Source organism: Strix uralensis, chromosome 1 (genome assembly GCF_047716275.1).
Source record: "Strix uralensis isolate ZFMK-TIS-50842 chromosome 1, bStrUra1, whole genome shotgun sequence".
Taxonomy (NCBI): Eukaryota; Metazoa; Chordata; class Aves; order Strigiformes; family Strigidae; genus Strix; species Strix uralensis.
In genome coordinates, this window is record NC_133972.1 from 83,517,711 (window position 1) to 83,531,993 (window position 14,283).

At 37.3% G+C, this 14,283-nt stretch overlaps 1 protein-coding gene across 8 annotated transcripts in view; it reads right to left on the reverse strand.

The window, feature by feature from the left end:
• RELCH (RAB11 binding and LisH domain, coiled-coil and HEAT repeat containing) overlaps positions 1–14,283 on the reverse strand; it is an 83,237-nt gene that overhangs the window by 23,684 nt on the left and 45,270 nt on the right. For all 8 annotated transcript variants that reach the window (XR_012629518.1, XR_012629519.1, XM_074873621.1 and 5 more), the window contains 9 exons: positions 13,555–13,645; positions 8,758–8,829; positions 7,803–7,943; positions 6,961–7,125; positions 5,903–6,050; positions 2,348–2,504; positions 1,660–1,783; positions 508–556; positions 6–85 (listed from right to left, as the gene is read on the reverse strand). Coding sequence is in view for 6 of the 8 variants with exons in the window: in XM_074873621.1 (XP_074729722.1) it covers positions 6–85; positions 508–556; positions 1,660–1,783; positions 2,348–2,504; positions 5,903–6,050; positions 6,961–7,125; positions 7,803–7,943; positions 8,758–8,829; positions 13,555–13,645 (1,027 nt within the window). In the remaining 2 variants the exon portion in view is untranslated. The remainder of the gene's footprint in view (positions 1–5; positions 86–507; positions 557–1,659; positions 1,784–2,347; positions 2,505–5,902; positions 6,051–6,960; positions 7,126–7,802; positions 7,944–8,757; positions 8,830–13,554; positions 13,646–14,283) is intronic.

A 14,283-nucleotide genomic window follows, 5' to 3' on the forward strand; every position in this document is an offset into this window, starting at 1 on the left:
CCTACCTGAATATAACATGTAAGGACCCCTGTTGCATAGATGGGAACTGTGGCTTTTGTTAGCACTCCATTACCTGCTGTGGAATCTAATGAAACACAGTGAAGAATTTAGTTTGTATATATACATATACTACATATATGAGTGTGTGTAATATATATACTATGTATTTTTTTATATATATACATAAGGTGGACTTATATGTGTGTATTGTAACTATTTTATATATTCACCTTTACATATATACATGAAGAATTTATATACATATATATGCATATATAGACCCACCCACATGCTAAAATATCACTTAAGTGGTATTTGGATTTGAGATTTTATTTGTACTTTACACACACACAATCTTCAACTTCAGAGTGTTCCATTCAGATCAAGATTTCAGAGAGATGACAAATTTGAGAACTGCAGTCTGAAAATGTTATTTGAACAAGAGATTGACAGGTTTTTTCCAGTTGTGGTTAAGATCAATTTTTATTCAAGTAAAAAGCTACTTACCTATGTTTTCCTCAGACAGTCTTAAGATTTCCTGGAACTGTGGTTTTACCTACACAAAGGATGATGAATCCCATGTAAGAAAACATGTTACCAGTGTCAATTAACTTAGGAAAAATTTAGAATTTAAAAAAACCCAACCAAACAAAAAAACCCACAACACAAAAAGGACATTTTGAAGGTACAGAAAGAAAAAAACCTTCAAAAAGCATAGCCAGCTTTTATGAAAATTGAAAGTATGACATAACAGAGTAAAAATTTCTATTGAGTACCCACACTGAGGTAGCAGTATTTAGCACTCCTGATACCAACAGTTGAAGTCTCTTGGCAATATGCTTAGTTGGGCTTTAGGGTTTATGGCTTTACCAAGCTGTATTTAAAAAAAAAAAAAAAAGTGTTTGTTTTATATTTTTGCTGTCCATGAAGCGCTCTCTTCCAAAATACAGCTGTGATAATCAGTATCAGAACAATTTTATAGAATCAAGGGTTCTAAAGATAACTTACAGAAGGGGCTTTCAAACACCAGAGGCTGGTTTTAATCTTGTCTTCTCTGGAGGCCGCACATAATGCTAACCCTGTTTTGTAATTTTATCTTTAGGTAATCCTCTTGTGTTTTATGATTTCCCTTTAAAATATTTTTGAATTATATTCAGAAGTTATTTTATTGAGAAAATGATATATTTCCTTGATAAAAATGTTTAGATATCATCTCTAGAAAATATTTTGAGAAGAGAAAGCATTCATTTTAAATTTCCAAGCAAGGACAGGCTGAAGTCTTCCATATGCCACAAACACTGAACAGTATGCTGTTCTGAAGAAAGAAAATTGTTAAAGTCACTAGCATTAGGATGATGTCTCCCACTCTCTATGCCATTCACAAAGCAAATAATGAAGAATGCAGTTTTTTAAAAAAATTAAAAATCCTTCCTTATTGGGAAAGATGAGAAGGCCATTCCAAAATGGTCAAAACCAGATATCAAACGGATGCAAATAGGGGCTTAAAAATAGCAGGTTTAAGTGTACTTATGGAAAAACATCAGTGTGACATGCAAATAGCAATGGTCACATAAAGTGTGGGTATTCAGACACTGTAAAAAGGCAGAATGTATATTATCATAGTACTCTTTCTGTAGATTATTTAAGGTTATATCTTACCTTAGTGTTTGTAAAAATTTTCCCAAACGTCCTACAAAGTCTCCAGAAAAATCTAGAGAACTCATGGACACAGGCAGTTGATGCTACATTGATCTTGCCAACTATTTCTATAAGCTGTGGTAGCCTAAAAATCAGAAAACAAAAGGATATTAAACACTACTCTGAATTTTTGTTTCTCTCCTGTTGTGTTTGTATAGATTTACTGCTTATATTCATAAATATATATACACACAAAGCACTATTGGTTTTAACAAAATCATCTACACGTTCTGTACAATTCCTGACCCTTGAAGAAAGCAAGGGTTTGGTTTAAGTGTCTGACCTGTATTTTTTCAAACATCCGTTACTGCAGAACAGTGTATTTCATGAGATATTCAGAATATAACAATCTTCACTTCAACAGAGAATTGACTATACTAGTGCAAAGATGAAAGAAACATTTTTTTGGAGCAAGTAGTTATGTACACATTCTGCTAGACATTTGATATTTTTGGAATAAAAATCACAGTAAATTCATTATTAAAATTAAAATGCCCCAAAAAATTCAATCTGTTCCTTTTTAATAGTTCTTAAACACAATCATACTTAAAATTCTTATGTTTAATAATTGTTAAACATAATCATGCTTAAGAACTATTAAATTTGATACATTTTAAAATTAGGAATGATAAACTACAAATTAACTCACAGTTGATTGACTACCCATAGCAAAGTCTCCCAGCCTGTGGTACCCTCATGTTCTAGCTGATAGTCGTACAGTTGCAACAATACTGCCAACTGTTCGCGGCTTCCAATGATGATGGCCACATCCTGAAGAGGCGACACGGGTCGAGGAAATCTCGTGACTGTAACAGCAGAGAACAAGTGATCATGAATGAAAGAAGATTAAAATATCTTAGAGGTTAGGTCAGTAAGACAGCCAAGGAAGTCTGAAACTCTTTGGTGCCTTCTGTGTAAGGTTATCAAACTGTTTTTTAAAAATCACTGAGTTAAATCCATCTCTAAAGAGAGATTACATAACCCTCACTTAAAAAGAGAAAACACTGGTACAGGGAGATTATGGAATTATTGCCACCATGGCATCACCAAGGGCAAATCTTGCCTGACCAACCTAGTGGCCTTCTATGACGGAATGACTACATGAGTTAACAAGGCAAGAGCTATGGATGTCATCTATCTGCACTTCTGTAACGCCTGTGACACGGTCCCTCACAACATCCTTCTCTCTAAATTGGAGATATGGATTTGATGGATGGACTTTTTACTAGATGAGGAACTGGATGGGTGGTCAGATCCAGCGAGTAGTGGTCAATGGCTCAGTGTTCGGATGGAGTCCCTCGGGGGTCTGTGTTGGGACCAGTTCTGTTTAATATCTTCATCAATTATATAGTCAGTGGGATAGTCTGTGCACCCTCATAGTCAATGCACCCTCAGTAAATTTACAGATGACACTGAGTGGTGTGGTTGACACACCCAAGGGATGGGATGCCATTCAGAGGGACCTGGACAAGCTCAAGAAGTGGGCCCATGTGAACTTCATGAGGTTCAACAAGGCCAAGCACAATGTCCTGCACCTGGGTTGGGGCAACCAGCAGTATCAATACAGGCTGGGAGATGAAGGGATTGAGAGCAGCCCTGAGGAGGAGGACTTGGGGGTACTAGTGGACAGAAAAACTGAACGTGAGCCAGCAATGTGCGCTCGCAGCCCAGAAAGCCAACCATATCCTGGGCTGCATCAAGAGAACTGTGACCAGCAGGTCGAGGGAGCAGGTCGAGGGAGTTGATCTTCCCCCTCTACTCTACTCTCGTGAGACCCACCTGGAGCACAGCATTCAGCTCTGGAGTCCTCTGTACAAGAAAAACATAGACCTGTTGGATCAGGATGAGAGGAGGGCCACAAAAATTATCAGAGGGATGGAACACCTCTCCTGTTGAGGACAGGCTGAGAGAGTTTGGGTGTTCAGCCTAGAGAAGAGAAGGCTCCAAGGAGACCTTATTTGACCTTTCAATATTGAAAGGGGGCTTATAAGAAAGATGGTGACAGAATTTTTAGTAGGGCCTCTTGCAATAGGACAAGGGGTAATGGTTTTAAACGAGAAGAGGGTAGATTCAGATTAGATATAAGGAAGAAATTTTTTTATGATGAGGGTGGCGAGACACTGGAACTGGTTGCCTAGAGAAGTGATGGATGCCCCAACTCTGGAAGCATTCAAGGTCAGGTTGGATGGACTTTGAGCAACCTGATCTAGTGAAGATGTCCCTGCTCATTGCAGGAGAGTTGGATTAAACCTTTAAAGGTTCTTCCAACTCCAACTATTCTATGATTCTATGATCCCAAAGAACACACCACAGATTTACAGTAGAGTGACTTGCAGGCAAGGTTTCCTGACTTCTATTGTTACACTTTAATTATCTAACTGCTCCAGCCTTTATATATGAAGTATATATTTTTGACACTCTGCACTCCCTCCCTCAACTCCTTAATTATCTGAATCATCAGAAAAGAACAATTTACATGTAAAAAGTAAGACCTCAAAACATTTTAGACCATTAAAATACCTGGGGATTGAAAGCCTGCTAAATCAACATTGCTTTTATTGTTCTTAATTCATGTCCAGCATACTTGAAATTATTAATCAAGGAGCAACAAGAACATCATCTTTTCTACTGCAAAATTCAAGAAAGCAAACTTGAAGTTCCTGCAGTGCTACTGAATTAGTGAAAAGTACATGATTTTTTCCTCCACTTTTGTGGAAGAAGACACTCTCAGACTAGGCTGAAGACTGACATTTTTGAATTCCTTATTTAAGTAGTAGACACTCAGGGAAAAAGTGCTCATCTTCAGATGACTCAAGTCAGCTGCATGAGTTTTACCATGGCATGTTTAACTTTTTCACATTAATATTGTACAACAGCATACCACTAGCTACTTTCCAAATTCTCCTTTCAAGATTCTTTGCATCTTGACACACAGCACTATTATCAGCATGTGTCAGGTATTACCAATAATATCCTTAAAAATTTGTAACATTCTACAGGCTAGGATTGCTGATCTAAGTATAACTTCAGTACTTAGGCCATTCAGTCTGTTCAGCTATTACACAGATACATAACAAGTAGTGAAGCTCCTGCACTAGGTTGTATTTTTCCCACTTCATAGATTTTTTTATTTGTTAGAATTGTCTGAAACTGAGGCCAGCCTTCTTGAGCTATTATTGGCTATTAGGGTAAATCAATTCTTCAGAAACCTTTAGGAAGTCCAATTAAGGATTGCTTTGCTTTCTCAAAAGCTTATTTTAAGTAGGGAGAAATAATGAGAGATGAAATAAAAACTTTTTTTGTGAAAATCAGGTCTCTCAAGCATAGAAATGGGTGGGAAAATGAAGCATTACTTAAGAAATTGGTATGGGAGACCAATACGAAAAAACATTTAAGAGGCAAATCATAAGGCAATACTGTATTTTTTTTTCACAATTTGTGTATTAGGACAACAAAGTATTTCACTGCAAGACTCTCATTGGATTACACAAAGCTGTCACTGGGCATAAAGAAGCCATTTTGCCTGTAACACTGCTAAGTAAATATAGAAAAAAATCCAAAAGGATACCATGCAATTCTCCTTTATTCTACTGGCAATCATTTCACAAATATTCACGACTTAGATATTTCTTCTGCATCAGTGAGCAGATATTTGTAGTTAGTTAAATAGCTGATAATGGTTCATGTCAGACTGATTTCTTTCATAGGAATGAAGTAGAAGCAGAGGGAGGAAAGGAAGTGAAAGATGTTTTCCCAAAAAAGGAAAAACAGAACAAAGAAAAAAGTCATGACAAGTCAAGACAAAACTTCCTATGCTGGGATCTGCCTTAAAAAAGTAAATTCTCTCTGTCAACTCAACAACATTAAAGAAAGGAAATTCACAACATGACAGAGGTTCCCTTGAGGTTTCTCTGTACTTGCTATATATGAAAATACAACATAAAGAACAGGTGGGAAAAAAAAGGCTTTGGGACATAAACTAGAATATTTATTGTACAGTGTGCCATAAAAAAAATCTCAAGTTTACACATAGGTTCTGCAACTTCTGTTTATGTAATAACCTTAGATACACACAAATCCCAAGTAAATGTGGACTATGGACTATTTCCTGAAATTATTCCTTTGCAGTTAATAGCGATTTGAGATTTGTCACCGAATTATACTTGTTTAATTCCTGCTATGTGGAATTTTTATAATCATTTACCTTCTATTTGTGGTACTTCTCCCTGAAGTTTAGCCTTGCTTGTAAAAGGTGCATTTTGTAGCACCAGTGCAAACAGTGAAGGAATCAATGACTGTAGAGCAGACAGATACATGTGGAGCTTATGTTCATCCAAGCCATGTTCTCCTTCCTGAAACAAAGAGGACATTTACTTAAAGTTTTCGGTTTGGATGATCTGTTGCTTGGGCATGTGTTCTCTGGCAAGAGATCAACACCTCTGTGATGAGCTTCTACACAAAGACATTAATTTATATGGTAATTTATTCTAACCACAAGCTTACTTTGTGTCAGCATTTAAATGCCCTTGTCACCCTTAAGTCACTCGCTTCTACTTGAAAGATACAAGCAATATAGCCTTTGGCATTTAGTGGTTCATGTTGATGAACATACAAATATTAATTTCATAAAAATTTTCAGCATATTTTGGAAACGGGATTCCTTGGTCTTAGGGACCGATACATCTAAAAACTGAATAAACTAGTTGCCCATACTCTGAAAATAAGCACCTTGGTTAAGTGTATTAGATTATTATGAGATGCGTTATATTCCAGAACCTTCCAGATATTTACCAAATTAAGCATGCAAACTGGCTCATAACTGCAAACCACTTAACTAAACCATCCAATTCTACCTTTTTGGTTTGTTTAATAAACAATGTACTGTATTAAAAAACACACTGTGTGACACTTTAAAACAATTTAAATATATGGCATATGCACTCAGAATAAAACACATTATCTGGTCACAGACTCAAGCATTTTCTGAATTGCACTTTGATTATTGGGCTACAAAGTAAAACACTGTTAAAGAAGCATCTGTTTGGGTTTTGTGGGTTTTTTAGGGTTTTGGCGGTGGTATTTTTTCCTTTCTTCCAAAGGACAAGTAAAAGTTATGGAGTTATAACAAAAATCTCCAGAAAACTTTTCCCCCATAGAACATTAAGTAGCAATTACTTACATTTTTGTATTTTTAAAAAAAGTCTGCATATGTAATAAAGATATAAAGAAAACTCTCCAATGCAGAAACAGCTGAACACATACCCTGAGTAATTTTTCAATTTTATTAAGCAGTGTAGGTATAAGATGGAATTGTAAATTTCCCAGTTCTGTTGTCCAGGCAGCATAAGCAGGTAAAAACACCTGATGCGTTGCACTAACTACACGTTCTGAAGGGTCTCCTAAAGCTGAAAGCAGAAGTTCAAAGCCCTGGCAAAATAAAGAACATAATTACTTTTCCTACCATACACAGTTTGCTACACAAAACATGCAGTCTAGAAAAAAATTATGATCCATTTTTAAAATTTTACACTAATAAAACAACATAGTACATGAAGGCCTTTCAACAGATATTCCCAGCCCACCTACAAAGTAAACAATAGGTTGCCCAATGAATGACCCTGTAGAGTATTTCTCTACAGTCAAGTTATCAGAATGAATACAAACACATTTTACCACTCCACCTTCAAAAACTCAAAGACAGGGTTAGAAGTTCTTAATTTTCACTTATCTGAAACACTATTCAGCAGTATTAAGTTGCACTACAAGTAGGCTTTGTTGTAGTAGATGAATCTTTGTTAGCAAGTGATGATATCAAATTGGCTAATAGTATCAGATAGCCAATGAAGTGGTATGCTCCTGAAGGCGAATTATTAGAGAAGCTTCTGTATGAGACTTAATACCTGAGGTTCTAATGATACTTTTATGTATGTATATGTTTTCTTTTTGGTCTTGGTGGTACAATAAAATGAACGTTCATATAAACAATCAAAATTTTTAAAAGTATCTGAAAAGATTTAATAAAAGTACATGAAATTACGCATCCCTTATTCATGAAATAAATATAGAAGACATTTCATACATACAAAACTCAAATGAAATTATACCTGTTGATATTTGTCTGGATCATCAATATATCCCATAATGATGCCAAGGCTTTTAATCACAGCTTCTCGTACCAGATCTGCCTTATCTTCCATTAGCATTTGCTGCAGCATGGAAAGTACTAAAGAACTACGAATTTCTTTCTGTTTGGAAACAAGAAAAAATACTTGTTAAATCCAGTAAAACAAGAAATGTGAGTTTATAGCAATTTTTGTAAATAATTTGCACTTCTATTAGTGCTTACAAATAAAATCCCTTCCTCCAACCATGGATCCCTTTGAATATTACACATTCAGTTTTCACAACAGAAGATGAATGACTATAAAATGTCAGTAGTCTCATTAGAGAGCCTTTTGTCCTACTAAACACAGAACTCAGGTCCTTCAATTAGTATGAAAGTATGTGCCAAAAATAACTAAAAGCAAAAAAACTACTATAGGCCTAAACTTTAAACTGAGTCTTTAATCATTCCATTGCTAAATTGGAGAAGTAGGGTTTTAATTTGGGTTATTTTCATCCTTCTCTGAAGTTTCTAATTCTAGTTTGCCACTGACTTAATTTTCCTGCTTTTGAATTGCAGCACTCTTCATGTAACATTCCAGTGTCTGAAGAACTCTATTATTGGGTGCCAATTATTTTTTCAGAGATTATTTCCTTAATTGGTCCTAACTATCTTTACTTCATCTTTACTGAAAAAGACTATTTTCTCAGAACATACTGTTCTTAAAGACATTTTATAGCTAGACTGACCTGTATTCCTTTATAGTAAATAAGCTACCTCCTTAATGTCATTTATTGGATCTCACATGTGTAATATAAAGTAGAAGACAATGTGACTGTCTATACATAACATATACCCTTGAGAAGATTCATAACTATAAAGATTGTTTATACTACACAACAAATTTTCACCTTGCTTTCACTAGGAAAGTATTTAGGGTCACTATTAATACTTACTGGAAGGTAAGGTGCTAGAGCTCCACAGGATTCTGCTACCAGTAGCCGTCTCTCTGGGTATTTGTGGTTGATCTGGTAAAAAGAAACAGAATGGCTATTTGCTTTGCAGTAACCAGTACTCAGAATGTGGTTAGAATGAACAGCAGCAGAGCAGTATGTCTGCACCTCTTATATAAACATTGACTGTGCCTGTAGAAGTTGCATATGGGTACTAAGCACTTTCAAATTCTTGCGCTGAGGCATAAAGACAAGGCAGATAGAGCCTTCACTAGTTGTCCTATAAAATACAGCTTATAGTAAGAGAAGACTCTGAGAAGTATATATGTATATGAAACAGAATGGTGGAAAGCAGTGTATGGGCTGCTGGACTCACAGAATATGAGTAACTTCTGAGCTGGCATGTCATGAAATATTCTGTCTTGTGCAGCCCTTCAGGAGTGCCGTTCCTCTGAGAACTACACAAGTGCCCTCTAGTGCTCTGAGCCAACCAGTGTAGCATAGCTGCCCAGATCCTGCTGAGCAACTGGGGGTCAAAAAAAGGCACATGTACTAAGTGAAGAAGTATTCACATGTTATTGAAGTTCTACTCTCAAGTCCAGCATAAACATGTTGTGTCTCTGAAGTGTGACTGAAAACAGCTCCTATTCCCAAGAACCTCTTGACCCTGTGCTGTTTACCTCCCCTTTTCAAAGGCCACTACAAAATTGTGCCTTACAAATTTGATATTGATAATTCTGAACCAAGTCTGCATCCTGGTGGAGTCAGCTTTAATGATTATCCAATGAAACACATGATACATTTCAATATGCTTTGTGAATTAAAAGTTTTAGGGTAAAATGATGAGAGAGAAAAGTGAATAGCTTGTTCCTGTCAAATAAAATAGGATACACATGTGGTGCGACTATTTCTTTCTTGCTATGCAGCATATAGCATTGGTAAGACAACCATCTCGTCATGAAAAAAGACCAAGGTACTCGCTGCCTTCTCTGTCTCAGTCTTTACTGGGAAGGCTTGTCTTCAGCAATCCCAAGTCCCTAAAACCCATGGGAAAATCTGGAGCAAGGAGGACTTAAAGATAGAGAATTACGAGGTTAGGAAACATTTAAACAAATTGGACATTTGTGGGCCCTGATGGGGATGTATCCATCAGTGCTGGGGGTGTTGGCGGATGCCATTGCAAGACCACTTGTGACAATCAAAGAAATGTTTTGTCAATTGGGGAGCACTGTCAATTCCTGAGGACTGGAAAAAAGCAAATGTCACTGCTACCTTCACAGTACAGTCTGTCTCACGTCAGTTCCTGGGAAGATGTTGAAACAATTAATTCTGGAAAGCATTTCCAAACCTATGAGGGATGAGAAGTTGGCTGGGAATAGTCAGCATGTATTTATATGCAGGAAAAACCATGCATGACCAGCCTGTGAGCTTTCCCAAGATGACTGTCTCACTGAACAAGGGGAAAGCAATTATATTGTTTATCTTGACTTCAGCAAGACTTTTGATACTGTTTCCCATAACATGCTCATTCACAAACTGATGAAGCCTGGGCTAGGTAAAGACAGTGAGGTGGATGGAAAACTGGCTGAACTAATCACAGGCTTAAACAGTTGCAGCTGGGTGCCAGTCCCCAGTGGTGCACCTCAAGGGTTGATTCTGGGGCCAACAACGAAGATCTTCATCAATGACCTGGATGACAAGACAGAATGCACCTCAACAAGTATGCAGATGATGCAAAACTGGAAGGAGCAGTTGATATACCCATACAGAGGCAGCTCAACAGGCTGGAGAAACAGGCAGACAGGATCCTTATGAAGTTCAAGAAAGGGGCGTGCAAAGTCCTGAACCTGAGCAGACATAATTCCCATGCACCAGGACAGACTGGAGGCCAAGTGGCTGGAAAGCAGCTTAGCAGAGGAGGACCTGGAGGGCCTGACAGATACCAAGCAAAGTCAGCAATGCACTCCTTGCAGCAAGGAAGACCAATGGTATCCTGAGCAGCACTAGGATAAGCATCACCAGCAGGTACGTCATTAGACCTCTTTACTCAGCATTGGTGAGACCACATCCAGAGTGCTGTTCTGGGCTTCCCAGCCACAGACACAAAGACACACTGAGCAAGTCCAGTGGAGAGAGGTGAGGGTGATTAAGAAATAGGAGTATATGATATATGGGGGGAGGCTTAGAGAACTGGGATTGTTTGATCTTAAGAAGAAAGTGCTCAGGAGCGATCTTAACCGTATGTATAAATATCTGTACCTATCTGCAGAGAGGTGAAGAACACAGAGGTGCCCAATGAAAGGACAAGAGGAAATGGGACACAAACTGAAATACAGGAAATTTACTGGGAGGGTGGCCAAACCTTGGAACACGTTGCCCAGAGATGTTATGGAGCCTCCACCCTCAGACATATTCAAAACCAGACTGGACTTGACCTTGAGCAACTTGCTCTAGCTGACACTGTTTTAAGTAGGGGGCTTGGACTACCAGATGTACAAAGGTCCCTTCCAACCTCAGTCATTCTATGATTCTCTCAGTTCTACTCACTCAGGAGAAACTACAGGTGAAGACATAGTAATAAATCAACTTTGGACAACTTCTTACCTCAACTTTATTTCCACAGCACACTGAACAATGGTACCTGACCACTGATGTACTATTGCTTTCAACTTTCTCACTGTTCTGATCTGAAACAACCAAGAACTCTCTCAAGAATGAAGAGTGACAAAGATCATTTGTAAGAGACTCCAATGAACAGACCATGAGCCTCAGGACTAAACTGAAGTCTCAAGCATGGGAGAACGTTCTCTGAATGTGTCTATCGTTACTTTGCATTCATTCATCAGTAGCATGCTTGTAATACTTTTTGGAAGCATAGATGAGAAACAATATGGGCATGCAACAGGCTGCTTTAATACCTATAGTATCTCTGACTTATGTGCCATCTTTCCAAATGCAAATTCCCTACTGGTAACAGAGATACACTTTGCCTTCTGGAGCTCTGCCTACCTGTAAGAAACAGCAAAGACTAGTTTCAACTGGTTTAGGTGGACTGGCAAGGCAATCTAAATATCACCCCTGATATTGCAAAGACATACTGACACACTGGAGGAAAAAAGACTCAAATTTCTATGAAGTTTGTGGTCAGGGAAGAGTATTAGCACTTAGAAACTTAAACATAACTGTAAATTGTTTATTACCATTTCTTTTCCTTTAAGAAGCAGTAGTACGATTTTGGAAGCGGATTAACTGTTCACTAGTTCTGAGGGAACTTTCAGCATTCACAGAGCCTTGAGCTAAACTCAGATGACACAGCTATCTAATTCTACCTGAGAAGAGCAGGTAGAAAGATCACAAAGAATAGTCTGATAACAGTGAGCTCCAGAATGTGTGAATGAAAGTGCTGAATCTTCTGAGGGCCCAGTCCTTTGCATGTATAAATAGATTTTGGTTGGAAACCAACTGCATGAACGCTTTCATGATCAAAGCATCTACTGAGAAAAGGTAGAAGCTATGTGTGGTTTTGAGTTCCTTCTACAAACTCAGTCTTGTGACAATGAGGTTCAGCTGGTATTTTGCCAGAAAAAATAATGACCTGGTTTCAGTATCACAAACAGTCTGGCAAACTGCATTAAATAAATGCATGATGACATATGGCTTGGCAGCCTGATATGCTGTACTGTTACAGTTGGAGTTGTTTCCCTTTTGCATCAGCAATTACTAAGAAACTGCTATGATGAAGATGTGCTCCTACTGAGGTGAGACTGTTTTTTTTTTAAACACTGTTTAAATTTCATGAAAAGGACTAAGAAAACAAAATATGGTTTGTGTTCAGCTACTATTGCCATGAGTCCTGCATTTAATCAACAGATACAGCAGTCATACATATAAGCACAAATGCTGCATATAATATGTACTTCTGCCATCAGAAAGCATTAAAACTATTAAAGCTTGGACTTTATTGTGAAACACAGATGGCTGCATTATGCAAGAAACAGTAGACAATTATCAGACCAGAAAGACTGTGCCATCAAAGCAAGAATTACCACTCTGTCAAGGCTTAGTTATTCACTGTCTTTTAGGCAATGATGAACTCCCTCTTCTTCATTACGGTAGGAAAATGCCATGCATTTTCACCTGAACTCAGATTGTTCTGTTTCTATGCCTCAGATGAAACAGTAAGAGTTTCAGTTTGGTTGTTCAGTTATTTCTGTTAATTTAGAATATCTGTGGAAGAGGTCACTGATTCTAGAATTCACATGTAATCTTCAGGTTGATCTTACAGCTGTAAAATCATGCCCATCTACAGGGGACTGACTTCTGACTACTTTGATCTTTAATTTTCTCTTTATGAATTTAAACTAGCTGAAATGCGGACACTGTTTCAGGGACTTAATACAACATAAAAATCAGCAAATGAAATATTTGAATGAAAATGGATTTCCAATGGGAAATTACGCCGCTAATTATAAAGGCACCTACCTGGCAATAGGTTAGGCAACACTGATGATGAACATGGGCATATCTACATTTCAATACAACAAACATATGCAGGTATATGCAAGTAAACACAATCTCTAGATAGTCTTTGACAAATTTTTTCCTTCCGAGTTCTTTTTAATGTTATGTAAAAGTATATGTAATGAGGACAAAGAACATCCAAATACCTTTCTGAAAAATACTTTGAACTGCATTCATTGAAAAATGAAACTAGAACAACCTCCCTCCCAAACAAATAAAACTTGACATTTACAAATTTTTAACTAATTTTCCAGAGTAAAGCACAAAATAATCAGTTACCTGTTCCCAACACTGTGGTAAAAGCTCAGCTTCTACACGTGTTGGTCCAACGTGTCGGGCAAATGCCACACACCCAGTCAGTATCATCTGTCTGAAAACATAAATTTAATCTGTTTATAAAGTAAAGTTCTATAATATATAGAATATATTTGTTAGGAAACAGATACTGTCAGGCAAGAGGTAATTGTCTACTGTCAAAATTTCACACCATACACACTGACTTAAAGACTAAATATTAAATTGAAAGCCACTATTGTCCCTGCTATTGCAGTGGGGGTTGGACTAGATGACTTTTAAAGGTCGCTCCCAACCCAAACTGTTCTATGATTCTCTTGTTTTCTTTTTAATATGCCTTTTCCAGAAACTTGCAGATCCCAAATTCCATGAACCAGAGCCTGAGAATCTCTGATTTGGGAATCTCTGATTTCCTAATGTCTGAAATTGGGACTCTCTGACTAAATCTCTCATTTAATTCTTATTACTGAATGCTATGATTCATCATACAGTAAAAGGATCTAAATTACTTAACACTATCATACCATCACAGTGTTTCTGTCAAGTACGCATACTGCTTGCTTTTATTTGGAAGCCTTCATGACATTTAATGAACTTTGTTCAAAACAATAACTTAATTCTTTCATAACATGGTTTTACAACATTATAACATACAAGTTACTGTCATCTCTCCCAAAATATTGGAGTTTTGTCAGAAATCTTCTAAAGCCTACT